Genomic DNA, 17,183 nt, shown 5'->3' on the forward strand with positions numbered 1-17,183 from the left:
TATTTGCACAATTTTTTTTAAATTCGAATCAATAAGTTCATTATTTTGACGGATAACCATTGAATAAAACGTATTACTTCTCCATGGAGTATTACACTATTACCTATGCAACACATGAAATACATGATCATCAAAAGCAAATATAGAAAGCAACCATATAAGGTTAGAGTGTTTGAGAAATAAAATGTATAAAAGACAGGAGTTACGTCGTACTATATTTTTCATATGAGTGTACCGTGATCTAAAAAATAAAATCCCACATGATTTATATCTTGGAGAATTCTAGCTGATGCAATCTCCGTTATTCTAGATCTACAATTAATTAGTAAAAAATAGATTAACATTAATCATATGAATTGTATTCCAAAGTGGAAGATCAAATTGCAAATACAATAGCATTTTATTATTTTTTTCTTTTAAAAATTTCGAATAACACCTGATTAATAAAACTTACATATATACAAATATCGCTAAGTCTTATATACAAATTATGACGAGTATCAGAATATTTTATTTCTTGTTTTGAAGACTGAGTATTGGAATCTTTAAGAATCAAAAGTACAGTTGAAATTACTGGTCTTTAGTTTCCAAGTTGGATTAAAAACCATCTAATTTAGTCAATAATTTGATTAATAGAAGTATATTTAATGTTTGAAATCCCCATCATGTTATGACTTATGAGTCCTAAACCGGATGGACAATGGCAGGAAAATAACTGGAACTCACATGGCGCACCTTAACACGTTTTTGTTTTTTTTTTTTAATTATCTTTACACATGCTAGTAATTATAAGTTTATCCTATTAAATCAGATATAATTACGTTTTATTATCTCCTAACATTTATTTGTTATATTTATCTTTTATTTGTTTTCCAAGTTTGTTGTTTTATTTGTTTTCTCCTGTCATCTTGATCTCATTAATACTTTCCATAATAATATTTTTTGCCGTGATCTTCCCCCATTTCTACTCAGATTTGTATCTTCAACTCCGAATTGGAGTTTAATTTCTATAAACCCTAAAAAATTTCCCAAACAAAAAGTATAAATCACACATCCATCTTCACATCACTAACCCTTTATATCATTAAATATAGACAACAATTTTGTGATTGGTCAATTTTAGTGCAATTTTCTCTCTCCTAATTGTTGTTTTTCAACTGGGTTCTTACTCAATTTCAACAGCAACTGACATTGATTGATCCAAAGTACCTCAAAATCTGGGTGTGTTTTTTCATCTGCCCACTTGATTTTTACTGCTAAAAACCAAAAAAAAAACTGAATTTTTCTTCGCTTTTACATGTTTCCTGAATTGGGTTTTGCTCAAAAAGTAAGTGAGATCTCATATCTGCATTAAATTTAGGAACTTTATACTAAAATCTGAAGTGGGTTTGTGAGATTGTTGTAGTTTTGGATTGATTTAAGCAAATTTGAGGTGGGTTTTTTTAATAAGTATGAGAAGTGAGCCTTATTATTGGAAGAAGAAGATACAATGAGTGGAGGCTCATTGGGTCTAGGTTTGCGTTCTGCAAGTTATGGATCATTGCAACAACATCTGCACAATAATTTGTTACCAAATCAGTCTAATTTACCATCTCCTCCGCCACCTTTACCCTTCATAGCCAGAAAACCAGTGAAGATGATGAAGGAAAAAGAGAGGTTGTTTCATTGGCTTTGCAAGTCTATTGGTAGGAAAAAAGTTGGCATGCTGTTCCTTTGTTTGGCTTCTGCAGCAGTTTTTATTTGGGTCCTATATGTTGGCAAAGGTCTGATTTTTCTCACTTTTTTTTGATGTAATTTTCTTGATACTGCATTGTTTACCGTTGTTGTTTATGATTTTGTGTTGTTGGTGATTATGTACATTGATTGATTGATTGAAAGAGGTTGTTTATTGTTTTATGTGTTGTTGTGATTATGTACATTGATTGATTGATTGAAAGTGGATTGATTGTGCTTATGATGATCATGTGTTGATCTTTTAGGCTATTTTTTAGTGGTTAAGGATGTTGGGTAGCATGATTTGGAGTGAGTGTGTTCAGATCCTTGATAATTTTGGCTATTGGTTGTGATTTTGATGCGGGCGTATGATGTATTCGATTTATGTGTAGTTTGAGAGTTTTTATTCTGATGAACTAGATGTGGGATACTGGGATTGTGATCTCTATAATTCTGTGCTTGGTGATGATCTTACATTGTATAGGTTGTGTATGATTGAGGCCACATCTAAAGCAAAGTGTTTCTTGTAGAACTTGTTGCTCATTGCTGAAGAAATCACATAGAATTTCTTATTTGTTTGTTAGAAGGTTCATGGAAGATTAATTTCGTACACTTTGTTTTCTTATTTATAGTATTTGCAGTGAGATTGCAAGCTGAACTTGTTCTGTGTCCTTAAAATGAGTTGTAATCTATCATCCTTTCTTATAGAGTATTATATTCATCTTACAATAGTATTTGTGATGAGATTGCATAAACTTGTTCTGTTGTTGGGAAGAGCATTCAGAACTATAACCTACTATCATTCATTCTTTATGTTATGAGATTATAATCCCCCCTCGTATCGGGTTAAAGTACGAGAATATGATTGGTAAAGGTCAAAGTATTTCTGTCTAGGTAACAATTTACTGACAGGTCGAGGCCTTGAGTTCAAACTGTGATATATAAAATTAATTAGTTTGTCAGCAACGGTTTTTTTCCAGGTGAAGATTCCAGAGGGACTGAAGGTGCTGCAAGTATCACGTTGAATAACAACACATCTTCACGTATTGATAACTTATCTATAAAGTACAATCAACCAAATAACAGCAGCAATCCTGCAAGTATTGAATCTTCAACTCCTAACGCGTTGCAAGTTACGCCTCGTAAATACTTTCCAGGATATATACTTCCTCCTGGAAATCCTTGTGAACGTTTTTCATTACCACCTCCACCAGCAGATAAGAAACGAACTGGACCCCGTCGTAAGTTATATATTTTGACTCTTTGTCATTGTCATTTTCTTTTGACTCTACAGTTCTGGAATTTATGTGGAAACCAAATTGCAGACTATGTTATCTTATAGTTCTATTTGTCTGTCTCAGCTTGTCCAGTTTGCTATCTTGATCAGGAGCAAGCGATCTCATTAATGCCGGATGCACCATCTTATTCCCCTGTGTTGAATTTAACATATGTCTATGAGGAGAATTCATCAAAAACTGAGTTTGGAGGTTCCGAGTTTGGTGGATATCCTTCTCTTATGCAAAGGGATGATTCCTATGATATTAGGGAGTCCATGCACGTGCACTGCGGGTATAGTATGTTTTTACCGATTTAGATTTACTTTTTAGCGTTCCTTTCGGCTCCTTTCTTTTAAAATATTTACACGGGATTGATCTTTCTGCGTTATGTTTTGAATAGTTTTGTTAAAGGACAAAAACCTGGCCGTGGGACTGGTTTTGACATTGATGATGCTGATCTTGCTGATATGGAACAGTGCAACGGGATAGTTGTCGCTTCAGCAATTTTTGGTATTGTTCTGCTTCGCCTTTTTTGATATTATTTGTTGAGTAACTAGATCGTGCTGTTGAAAATTCATGCATTTTGCTGCCAGGAAATTATGATTTACTTCAGCAGCCCAAAAATACTAGTGAAGAAGCCAAAAAGAATGTATGTTTCTTCATGTTTTTGGACGAGGAGACTGAAGCAGCAATGAAGAATGCTAGTATTCTGGATGGAAGCAAAAAGGTTGGATTATGGAGAATTGTTGTTATTCACAATCTTCCCTACATAGATCCAAGGCGCAATGGCAAGGTAAACTGATGGTTGGCTTGATATTCGTCCTCTATCTTGTCATCCATATGTAAGCTGCAAATATATATGTCCTTTTCTTTGAGTTACCTCTGATGCGCTGTAAATGAAACATTTCCTCTGTTTTTTTAATTCCAACACATCTCATTTTGACCGTATATTAATATATAAAAACAAAAATGATCATATTGAATATTATTGGATCTGCTTAAATGAATATAATCATAATATCGACTTTTTATATTATTTACAAATACATAATTGGAGATATTAATGGTCAAATTTATACATTGGCAAGCGTAATTCAAATTGTTGCACTTATTTAGAAATAAAAGAATGATAAATTTGTGGCAAGTCATAAGAATCTCTGAAAAGTACGATTTCTGTTATAATACTTGTAGCAAGTCATAAGAATATCTAAAAAGTTCTATTTCTGTAATTATGTAAACCTGTGCTGGCTTGGAACATCTGCTTATCTGTTTTAACACTGTACAACATAATTTGAATATATCTTGAGTATTGATGTCACGTGCCTTGTTTTTTGCATGATCACCTTTGAAAGGTAGAATATGGTTTGTCATGCTTTAGAACTTAGAAGTAGGTTTCTTAGACATCTGGTCCCATCTATACAAGATTCCTTGTGTTAACTCCAGGTAGCCAATTTCTTTTGAACATATACTTGTTCATGCTGGGGATATTCACATGAAATCATTTTACGCTGCTACCAAAATAAAAGAAAACTTGCCTATTTGCTGCTATTGTGTAAAACATGCAGTTGGCCGATGTGATGCCAAGAAGAGATCTCAGGCTTTGATAATTAAATTCTGCAATTGGTCAATCTTTTGTTCAAGAACCGTTAGTTAAGACAAGAAGAAGAGCAAGAACAACAATAACAATACCAAGTTACCGACCCAACATTAAATATGCCACTGGTGTGGTGGGGGGCATGTCTAGCTGTAGGCAGCGTTTATCTCTAACCAATCAGCCATTCTTGGGTACCGTTATCTTATAGGCTTTCATCATGCTACATTGTGCCTTCAGCTTGGAGCCCTGAGATTTCGCTTGTAGGAACTAAGCTTTTACAGAAGCCTCAACTATAATGTTTCTGCTATTATCTCCATTTAAATCTTGTACCAGCTTGTTGCATTGCCTATAATTAAGTATTGTCACCTTTCCATATTACAAGAGGAAGGTTTTCTAACATCAAAGAACACTTCGAGCTTAAAATATGAATTAGTATTTTTTCTAAGCGATGCTTGATGTAGGCATGCATCCTTGCTGGAGTCTTAGTGCTTGTTTGGTTGACATTAATAGATGGGAAGTGGAAAATACTGAATGTTTGGTTGGTACAAACTACAAACACAGGAAGTGCCATTTCATAATGCAGGAATTAAATTACCTAGCTCCCCCTAGGTGGTAAGTGGAACTTCCCATGACAATCTCTAGTTCCCATATTCAACCAAACAACTTTCTATATTTTCCGGATTATAGAACTGTATTGATATTGAAACTTCCTAGGAAGTGCGACTTCCTACATTAAACTAAACAACCACTTATACTTTATTCAACTACAATGGAATTTGAACATGTTTGCATGAGGGTGTGCTTCAAAAAAGTGGTCTCTATTTTGTTGGCAAGTAGAAATTATAAGCTTTTCATGAATAATAGATTAATGAAAAGGATGGCCATCAAATAAGTATGTTTATGAATTTGTTTGACACATTGATTGATTAGTTAAGGATTAAAGGCATTAGCTGTAGTCCATATGAATATGATCCCGTGTGAATTTTCATTTATGGTTTTCAAGATGACATATGGATCTGGAACAGACAATCTTATATTGGGTGTAATGTTCTTGCGTCTGATTTTGAACTGAGATTGGACATCTGAATGACCCTCAGTCATGTGAGATTGGACATCTGAATGGCCCTCTATCATGTCCAAAGTAAACTGTATACATTTTGTGTTTTTAATGGATCTGTTAATATCTTATGCAATGCTGGATCTTTTCTTATGTTGATCTCATTTTTCTTGAAGATTATTGCGTTGCTACTTAGGCTTTCCTATATTGTTGAGTGAACTATATATAAAATTATCTTTACTTCTCAGTTACAAGTGTCATTGGGTTTAAGTCATCATTCTCTTTCTTGATATATAGGTTCCGAAGCTTCTACTGCACAGACTATTTCCTTATGCTCGTTATTCTATATGGATGGATGGGAAACTTCAACTTGTTGAGGATCCTTATCGAATTCTCGAAAGGTGAGTATCTTTTCTAATAGTAGATGTATGAGGAATCTTAGGTCTTATACCATTCTATGTAAAGAAACATGCTGCATTTTTGAATGAGCAATTTGGTGAACTGTTCCCATCAACTTGCTTCCCTATTGCATTTCTCTGTTAACGTATATGTATCATATCAGATTTGAGTAATTCAGAAAGCACGATAGATTGGTTTGCCATGTTACTTTTGAAATGGCTGTTGCACTATTTTATTCACCATAATTGTCCATGCTTCTATGTATCTGTGCTTTCATGCCTGCTACTAGTGTCCATGCTTGCCAGATGGAACTTTCTTTTCCTCCTTTCCCCTTCCTTCGGCATTCATCGTGATTATTCTCATCTAAACATTCTGCTGTTTACCATCTTTGTTGTGAACTTGTGATCAGTGTTTGGTGTGGAGTCTCATGTAACCGAACTTTTCTAAAGTTGCTATTTTCATCATGCTAAGCTCTCATTATCAATATGATTGCTATATTGGAGAGTTGATCATGTGCTTCTCTTAGTCTGCTCTGTAATAATCGCTCCAGTTCTCGACTATTTTTGAACTTTGTTTTGAATCCTATAAAAAATTGCTTGGATTCATCCTAATTGACGATGTCATGAAATACATCCTGAAATACATTGCTTTTATTTTATGTTTTGACGGCCAAAGGCAGAATTATAAGTAATTAATCAAGTGGCTGAGCATATCCTGGCTTGCTAACTCAAATCACAAAGTTGGGAAAATTCTCAAGCCACACTAACTCACTTACATTGTCAAGTTTATGAAGTTTTTAGCAATAGAATGGGCTAAAACATCGCCCTCTCTTTTCACATGTGAAAAAGCACTAAACTCAAATCATTCAGCTAGCTTCAAAATATCCTCAATGATGGAACCAAGTTTATAACTAACGAGAAGTGTTTGAATTACATGAGATTGGACCAGTCGTAGTATGTCTTTCACAGATTACGAAAATTTTGGCTGTGTTTGGTAAATAATGTCTAGTGTTAAAAATGAGAGGATTTGTCCACTTGTCTAGCAGAATGACTATTATGGTCCTCCAATTTTTGGAAAGTTCTTCTTATCAGCGTTTTGTAATTAGGGGTTTGGAGTTTTGAGATAAAAATACTGACTTGTCCAAATAGATATAAATCAATAGTTTTCTATTTTTGTGAACCGTTACCTCCCTCAAATTCTTGTAAAGTCCATGACAAATTACTAGACCTCAGATTCGGCTGATTTATTATTATTATTATTATTATATCACTACCACAGGGGATTGTGAGGGGGAGGAGATGGATCTTCGATTTATGGCACTACTTGCAAGCAGGACCTAGTAAATTTGAGTTCAAGATCTTACAAGTTACAAGAAAGCTAAATTAAGCTCTCTAACAGGATTTAAAACTCACATATAGCAAGGTTATTTATTATTTAGAAGGTGATTGTGATGGGAAATGGTACGGACTGTGGTTCCTATAGTTTTGAAAAAGGTGGAGGGTGAATGAATACAGTATTTGGTGCTCTCAATTTGGGCATAAATTCTAATGGAGGGAGAGGAAGAGGAAAACTTTCGGGAGAAATGAAGGTTAATATACTGTGCAGCTCCATGCAATAATTTTGCTGAAGCTGGGTCCAAGTCAATTTGTCTACTACAGAGATTTGCACCGTGTTGGAGATAAGAAGACAATTTGACTAGATGAAGATGAGAAACCTGATATAAATGCGCAGAAGACTATCAGTTTAAGAAGTTGGTGTTGGTCTGTTGGTACAGGCTGAACTTGATTCCAGAGGCAATATTTAATTAGTTATGCATATTTGAGAAAAATGCTGGTTGAATTTTCTAGGTTTTGGTCTTTCGAGGCAATAGTTTTGCAGTATAAACAAGTGTCTTCACTCCGAAGCATATCTATTCATCTTTACCCATTTAAGTCTCATCAATGGTGTAGCTGCATAATTATGGAGCTGAATATCCTTTTGAGAATTATGTATCATCGTGATTGATATACTTGAATGATATCTTATGTTTTCAACCTTTTTTAGACAAGACATTTAATGGCCAATTACAATATCGGTAGGGCAGCTCATGTTTTCAGCCAAAAGATGTGCTTTTTCAGCATGTTATTAGATATCAATATAATGATGTCTGTTTTGAATTGATCAAAGCAGCTTATTAAGGGATGACATGGCTTTCCCTTTTCCAAAAATTTGCACCTCCATTGCTCTTTTGTGTTAGAAAAGTGCATGTTAATAATCACCGCAGCGCCCTTATGTCCCCAGTTTTCAGCTTTGTTTCAGGAGTGGAACTAACTGGAAGGATGGGTGATATGGCAATTAGATCATAGAGTTAAATCTACTTTTATGATTTATTTTCTTATGGCGCTCGCTGTGGTAATAGTGCAAATTATACTAAGAAATGTATGATCTGGTCAAGTTCTCCTGTATGAACTGGGTTGATCCAATTGTCTTGCTGTTTTAGTTGACTAGTCATGGTTTTTGATTTGTTTCAGTTTTGCCAGATACTATAGCTTTGAAATTTAAAATTCATCCTCGTTTCTTTTGCAGATTTTTGTGGAGACAAAATGCCACTTTTGCAATATCCAGACATTACAGACGTTTTGATGTATTTGTGGAAGCTGAAGCTAATAAAGCTGCTGCAAAGTATGACAATTCCTCCATTGACTTTCAGATTGATTTTTACAAAAAGGAAGGATTGACGCCATATTCTTTGGCAAAGCTTCCCATTACAAGTGGTAAGAGTGGTTCCATCTCTTTCCTTTTTGATCTTTCATATGATTACATTCTATTTCAACCAAAGGACGCCGCCTTTCTCTGCTTATGTAAAGTATGAGAACAATCTAAATTCTTCTAACAATATAGAATAGTTTGCATATTTGAAATTAAATTGTTTTTTTAGGACAACTCAAGAATTATTGATTAATTTGAGCAATCAAGGATACTCTACTGGATTTCATTATAAAAAGGAAGCCCTGAACTTGATAAACAAAAAACTTGTGTACCAGTCTGAAACTTCCTAATCATCAGACTTCAGGCTTTGGCCTGAAAACTTTTTGTTGTATCTAGTTGTTTGTGAATGCATTTTCAATCATCTTATTTATTCAACAGATGTCCCTGAAGGATGTGTTATACTCCGGGAGCATGTCCCAATCTCTGATCTTTTCAGTTGTCTATGGTTCAATGAGGTTGATCGATTTACTTCCAGAGATCAAATTAGTTTCTCAACTGTAAGGGATAAAATCAGTAAGCAGGTAAACTGGAATGTCAGTATGTTCTTGGACTGTGAAAGGCGCAATTTTGTTGTTCAGGTAAGTTACTTTTTCCAGTCTTGAATTCAGTTTTGATTGGAGTCTTTATGCTATATACTTATATCAGATTGTACTCTAATATGTCAGTATGTTTCTCTTTTGTCTATATATTGCTTGAATCAAAAATCACCTCTTTCCTATGATGTGGCCTATTAAGCTGATTGCCTGATTATGTTAAATGCTGTCTTCTTTTTTCTGCTCAACTTGTATTTTGAGAATTTCGCCTACTCCTGTTACGATGCAAAAGCGATCAAAGCCTTTTTTTTTTTTTTGAGATTTAGTGGGCCCCAATGGGCACAATTGTTTTTACACACTAGTGGTCTAATACAACAACAATGTCAGAGCCTCAATCGTATTATAGATGGTCCCATGATATATTAATCATAAAAGGTGGTTCTTTGAAAATCGATACACCATACATAAGGAACAGTTTTTGGAGAAATTCACAGCCTTATCTTCCCAGTATATAATATTTGCTTTGAATTTTCAGAACAGATAATTGTTCTTGCTTGGATTGTTAATCTACTACTAAATTAAGTTCCAATGATGGTCAGGGCTATCATATGGATGTGTTGAAGCAAAAGCAAGCAGCTGCATTAGCTGCTGAGCATCGTTCTGAAGTTCTTCATTCTCCTCCACCTCCTCTGTCGCCTCCCCCCTTACCAACCACTCAGACCGAAAACCCTCCAAGCCGAAGAAACCCATTGAGGAGAGGAAGAGGCCGAAGGCGAAATCGCAAGGTTGCTGCTGGAGCTACGGAGTCAATAATCACAGGCACAGGCACAAATTGAGGGCCGCAATTTTGTTAAGTCAACAAATTATACAGATAGTTCCCTGCATCAAAGGAAAAACACCAACTTACCCTGCCTTGCGCAGGGTTTGGTTAATTGTCCCATTTAAGAAAAGTGTTGTATTTTTATCATCTTCCTTTACACAGCTAATATTATTATTGTTATTATTTTTCCCCATACAAAGGAGAAAGAGCTATGTGAAAAACGGGAATTGTTATTCATTTTTTTGTATATATAAGAATACCACATTTTTTAAATAAATTTGTCATTTGAGTATTCCTTAGTCGTCCTAGTGGATGATTTTTATCGTTCGCTCTTGAATACGTTAATTAGAATTGGATTCAATTGCACAATATAATTACTATTTGAATTTGTTCTACATTATGGGATTGTTATATTTGTTAATGTGGCATTGTTATTGATTATACCTTTTCATACAATTATATAGTATCCTAATAAAAAATTTGGGCGGTTTTCTTTCCCAATTTTTGCCCACTGAATTCATTTTTACCATCTAACGGTACGTCTAGCATCTTAAATGTGTCAAAAAAAAAAACGCATTTTAGGCGAGTTTAAGGGGTATTTCATGGCCTGAGTTGATATTCGGTGGTTTGACAACCACATAATTCCCTTTGCGGCATTGTTATAAACGTTACCATGACTGTGACTGAAATTGTGTTTGCACACTCTAATAATTGATTTGCCACATAGAACCAATATTGCAAGTGCAAGCATCAAATATCTTAGAGCATAACTTTAATTTTAACATGCTAATTAGATCTAGACCACTTCAAATATCACAAATACGCCATTTTGGAGTGTATAACAAGCTTGTTGCTATCAATTTATTTCCTTGTATGTTCTAAAGCATATTCTAAACCTGTTATAAATTTACATTTATTTGCTAGGCCTTACCACCAGACAAGTTTTTATATCCAAATAACACCAAATGCATCAATTTTCAGAAATATGGTCCTACAGTGGAAGCTTATATTCATTTTGTAGTAGTAGACCAAACACCATTTTGAAACCACTTCAAACACTTGTGAAATAACTACAAGTTAGCAACAAGTTACAGTTTAAAGAACTCTTTAAAATTATTATATATAACCTTTAAATTGCACTTAGTATGTATTAGCCATCAGAATGTAAAATTGTTTCCCCCATAGTATGGGAGTATGGGAGTATGAATATATTGTGTATGTATACCTTGCTTTGTCTTTACCTCATACACCCAGAACAACAAGTGCAAGCACATTCTGGAACAGTTACTTCACAATCAACTTGCTAATTAAATCTAACGTTATTCGAATATCGCAAGTACACTGTTTCGGGGTGTCGCGCGCATAGGCGCGATGTCAAAACAAGTTCTCAAACAGGTTCTGGGTATACCCACGGCGAACCAGGTCAGACCCGGACAAGTCAGGATTCTGATTGTCAGTGCCACAGGTCATGATTGTTCAGGTTTTGTTCAACTGGGTCGAACACATTTGAATCATTTGATTCCCGGGTGCCGGACAGGTCTGAGCGTTCCATTTACAAGTTGATTGATTCACGGGTATGATCGCCCATTGACATTTTTTGCCGGGTTTGCGGGGTCGTATTTAGGTTTCACGTACGGTTGAGTTAAGTCAAATGTACTCGGGTTGAATTAGTAATGAACTTAGTTCGATCGTCGTGAAACATCGGGTCCATTCGCTATTGAACGTCAATTCAACTTCGGGTAACTCCTGGCCGGGCCATCCCAATTTCGTTATGTATTTTGTAAATGAATCATATTAATAAAAGTATTAAGATCGATATATATATATATATTATATATATATATATATATATATATATATATATATATAGGGGCAGGATCACATGAGAATGCTCCTTATATGAGAAATGAGAATGAATCTCAACCACACGATTGGTTTAGAGTTACAACACTTATTCATTAGAGTTATATCCCTCAAAAAAAATTTGAATTAAAAAAAAATAGTTTTTTTTTTTGAATTTTTTTTTTCAAATATTTTATTTTTGGAGTTACATCACTGTTTCATTAGAGTTACATCAGTTATTTATAAGAGTTATAGCGTGTAAAATTCATTCTCATTTCTCATATTAGTATGCATTCTCATATGAACTCACTTCTATATATATATATATATATATATATATATATATATATATATATATATATATATATATATATATGTGTGTGTGTGTGTGTGTGTGTGTGTGCGATAAATATATGGATGACAATGAAAAACCAATAAAAACACTATATTGATTACCGTATGTGTGTGTACGATAAATATATGGATGACAAGTTGACAACGAAAAACCAGTAAAAACACTATATTAATTACCGTGATGCTTAGTGTATTCTCTTAGTCAACTCTTATTTCGAATAATCAACTTCGTAAAACCACTCTAATGAGTATAGGATTAGAACGACTCTTCATATGTTTTAATATTATATATTTTAACCAACGACAATAATAACGAGTAGATGATCATTTCCAAATTTTATATAAATGATTTATTATTATAAGCATTATGATTGACATATAAGTTTATAAATAGCTATGAAGGTAATGAGAATAATAACACAAATAAACATAAAACGACAATGATAATAGGTAAAATTACAAATAATAACAATAATAGTAGCAATAGTAATACAAATAAGAACATGAATACTAACAATAACAATAACAATATAAATACTAATATGTTGAATCATATTAATATAAGATTGATATCAAAATAATTGTAAAACCAATCTAATACTCTATTGATTATAAATTAGTATAACGACTCTTAATATGTTATAATACTATAACAAATGACAATCATGAATCATACATTCATATGTTTACAACGACAGTTCATATGAGGACTAAGTGATTATAATGAGGGTTCATATGTTGCACAATAATAATAATAATAATAAATTATACCCCCAAATCATAACAATAACAACAAAAATACAAATACTAACAGTAATAGTAGCAACAATGCTAATAACAGCGATGACAATAAAGATTAGACGCGGTATATGTGTATTATGTCGTGACTATATGTGATGAAGTATAATAAACTATTTTATCAGCATGTTTAATCTGTTTAGTAGTACATTGGTAATAAAATTATTGTATACCATTCTAGTACTATATTGATTATAAATTAGTAGAATGACTCTTGATATGTTATAATACGTAGATACATATAGGTGCATATTATACTTAAGTTAATTTATAAAAAGGTCCTACCATATAACTTGTAATCTTGTATGATCTCTATTCCATAAAGGAAGAGGGATACCAAAGAGAAAACCAATTATACCCTTAACTAAAAAACAAACATAACTTTAAACAATAAATGAAAATAATAATAACAAATTAACGGGTTGCAAACTGATTATAAATCTCAATTTTACTTAAAACAAAAAAAAAAAACAAAAAAAAATAAATAAGGGACCATGCGGCAGCATTGTCAATTTTCCGTTTTTGTTTTTATGATGTTATATGATATAAAGGGTATAACAATTTTCTAATTAGTCATGCTTATAATAAACACGTCAATTTTGAAATATGACAACAACAAATTGAAAATTACTTTTTCTGATTTTTGTAATTTTGTTTTTAATTTTCATAAAAACTGAAAAATGAAAACACAAGACGATGACAATGCAAAACAAACCCTAGCTAAACGTAAAATTGCATGACAATTTGTCAAAAACCCTTCTTCTACTTTACGCCTCTATAAAACATCAAAATGGAGCAACAACCCTTCTTCCTCCAAGTCAAAAAAAGTACAAGACCGGTGAATCCAAAAAAAAGATGGGATTTTTAAACGAGATTACACCCATTTATCAGCATTCCCTAAGTTGATCTCCCCTTGTCGAGGGAAACTTTGTTCATATACTTGGTCGTATCAAAATAGCCCTCAGCGCCATTCTGGTAGCCGAGAGAGAAGAGAAGTAACACCTGGTCTATTTTATCAGCAATGCCTTCTGAGGGGCGGAAGCAAAAATACAGTGAAGCAGAGAAAATAGTCTTCGCCCTCGTGATGGCAAGTCGGAAGTTAAAACTTTACTTCCAAGCTCACCAAATCAAAGCCTTCATGGGAAAGCTGCTACAAAAATTGATAGAGAGCATAAATCATTTCAATCGGATGACTGCCTGGGCGGATCAGCTAGCCACCTTCGGGCTAGAGTATGAGCCTAGAAGGGATATTAAGGCTCAAGCCTTAGTCGATTTAATAACAGAATGCACCACTAGGCCCCCAGTCGGATAGCAAGATAGTTGAGAGCTACAGGTAGACGGATCATCCACCAAGACCGGGTACGGAGCTGGGATAGTAATTCAACCTCTTGACCGATAGAAGATGGAGTATGCCATAAAGTTCGAATTCTTGGGATTAAATAATGAGTCTAAGTATGAAACCCTCATACTCGCACTTCAACTTCGCATTCTAGCCGGAGCCACGTCAATCAAAGTGAATTCCAACTCGCAACTCATAATAGGACAAGTGTTGGGTGAGTACAAGGCGAAAGAAGACAACATGAGAATGTACTTGGCCAAAATCTGAGAGTTCATCAAGCAGCTATCCCAGTTCGACATTACCCACATACCCAGATCGCTCGGAAAATCAAGACGCTGATGCACTAGCTCAGATGACAACTACAACAGAGGGGCCAACCCCTCGGACCTTGATGTGGGAAGTTTTGCAGCAACCAAGTATCAATGCCAAAGATAAACTGGTATTAAACCGGTCGTCCACGCACCTGGATGGATGAAGTGATAAATTATCTGAGGGATGGGAAATTACCTGACGATCACAAAGAGGCCGAGCGGATCAAGCACAAGTCAGGGTGGTTATTATGGCATGAGGACCAGCTCTATAGAAAGTCCTTCACTCATCCACTGATCAAATGTGTAACACCTAAGAACATCTTAAGGGAATCCATCAAGGGGCATGTGGAAGTCATCAAGGAGAAAGAACAATAACAGGAAAATCCCTCAAAGCCGGTTACTACTGGCATATTTTGAAAGGGGACGCACGAATTGGTGAAGAAGTATCCCTCTTGCTAGCTCCATTCGGACATCCCTAGGTCCCTAACCACCCCCCACTAACCACAATTCAGATGGTTTTGTCATTCGACAAGTGGAGAATGGACCTCCTCAGATCATTCCCTCTAGCCTCAAGTCAAATGAAGTTCCTAATAGTCACAATTACCTACTTGATCAAGTGGACTGAAGCTGAACCACTATCAACAATAACCGACAAGTAGGTCCAAACATTCATATGGAGAAACATCTTCACCCGTTTCGGAGTACCAAGGGCATAGGTATCTGACAACGGACGAATGACAGTTCAACAACGTCCCGACTCAAGAATATTCTGCCTGATGTGAAATTTAGACCAGGTTCTCCGCAATATCAAGGCCACAGACCAACGGACAAGCTGAATCGACTAACAAGATTGTCCTTCAGGGGGTCACAGAATCTTTGGAAGATGCTAAAGGAGCATGGATTGATGACCTACTAGGAGTCTTAAGGTCGTTCTGATAACTACAAAGGAAGTAACAGGTCCCTCCCCCTTTAGTCTGGTATACAAAAGTGAGGCACTTCTTTTAGTGGAGGTCGGCATCCCCTCATCCCCAATGTCATTCTATGAATTCGAAGAGAACAAAGAAGAAAGACCTGTTAACTTGGATCTACTGTCAAAAACTAGGGGAAACGCGTTGCTAAAGTCCATTTGGTATAAGCAATGAATCAATTGGAAATTCAAGAGAAGAGTCAAGGACAGACCCATTCGACTCGGCAATTGGGTGGTTCGGATTGAATACTCTCCCAAGGTAGTCCGATGGTGTAGTTAAGGTAGTCATGCCAAGGTCCGAGGAGCAACCATCAACTTTGGGTTAGCTGGAGTTTCCGAATTTGGATCCGAAAGGGGGGTCCTACATCTTTCTTCCCTCTTCCTAGCTTTATGAAGGCCCTTAAACCAGTACAAAATTCCAGATAAAGGATCCCTATCATCTGGTCCGATCAGAGGCCCACCACACTATCCTGATTCTTGACTCCTCCACCTGGGTGTACGACTGTCTACTACAAGGCCTTAGATGGGCCTTCGGTTCCCTTTGACCCCCTTTGTATAGGAGATTTTAAATACTTACAATCTGACCCTCAACCAAATTTTGCCAAACTATTGGAGAGGTATAGTTGCAGTCTAAACCATCTGTAAAGCATTAGGTATAGAGGCCGCCCTTACCCTATGGAGAAACATGTACAGATTGGTCGAAATGGTGGCTCGAGAGAATGGTTCGGGTTGGTGTAGTTTCCAAGTCCGAAAGGGATACCAGACAATGACCAACCTACCGACTTCTCAGATGGGCTTCCGAAGGGAGTTTGCCTTCCTCTACTTTAGCAGGGAATGGGGAGTTCTATTGGTGCTCCCGAAGGTCGAGCCAAATTTTGAGCTTAATTTCTGAATCCCTGACTTCAATGACGAGGAAGCTGTAGCGGCTTGCTACATGCAGACCGAGTCGAAGATTGTCAATAGGGACAAAGTATATGTTGTTGGCAACTAGCTACCCAACTACCATCTTTTCGGGAACGAGCGTTTCTTGTCTGCTATATGGGCTTGAGTCTGGCCTTTTCGAAGGGCGGTAATATGTCGAGGGAGGTTCTATTTGTGGATTACTTATGCCTTTTTCTTTCGCTTTCGACTAACTTTTCTTTCTTATTGCAGCCAAGCTCGATCTTTCTTAATCGAGTTAGATCCAAATATGTCCGACCGTGTGAACTCTGCTGCGATGAACGCCCATAGACGGAGGGCGGAGATAGCAACTAAAACTTTGAAGAAGCTGGTAGCGCCAAAGGTGAGTATCCTTTTCGAGTCCATTCATTTTCTCACACCTTGGATAGTACTAACTTATTCTTGCTTCAGGATCATGCTAAGCCGAAGCCGAAGAGCGCTCGGCTGACAAGGTCACTCAGACTAAAAAGGCCTTGGCCAAGGCTAAGGCCG

General features: G+C 35.6%; 1 protein-coding gene across 1 annotated transcript; it reads left to right on the forward strand.

The window, feature by feature from the left end:
* The first annotated feature begins 725 nt into the window (after positions 1–725).
* LOC104900699 (hypothetical protein) lies at positions 726–10,433 on the forward strand. The gene is made up of 9 exons (XM_010688191.4): positions 726–1,763; positions 2,694–2,954; positions 3,075–3,282; positions 3,391–3,500; positions 3,584–3,783; positions 5,939–6,042; positions 8,606–8,793; positions 9,167–9,366; positions 9,921–10,433. The coding sequence occupies exons 1-9, from the start codon at positions 1,490–1,492 to the stop codon at positions 10,155–10,157; spliced, it is 1,782 nt and encodes a 593-aa protein (XP_010686493.1). The 5' UTR covers positions 726–1,489; the 3' UTR covers positions 10,158–10,433.
* The last annotated feature ends 6,750 nt before the right edge of the window (positions 10,434–17,183 follow it).

The sequence above is a fragment of the Beta vulgaris genome, chromosome 8 (assembly GCF_026745355.1).
Source record: "Beta vulgaris subsp. vulgaris cultivar EL10 chromosome 8, EL10.2, whole genome shotgun sequence".
NCBI lineage: Eukaryota > Viridiplantae > Streptophyta > Magnoliopsida > Caryophyllales > Amaranthaceae > Beta > Beta vulgaris.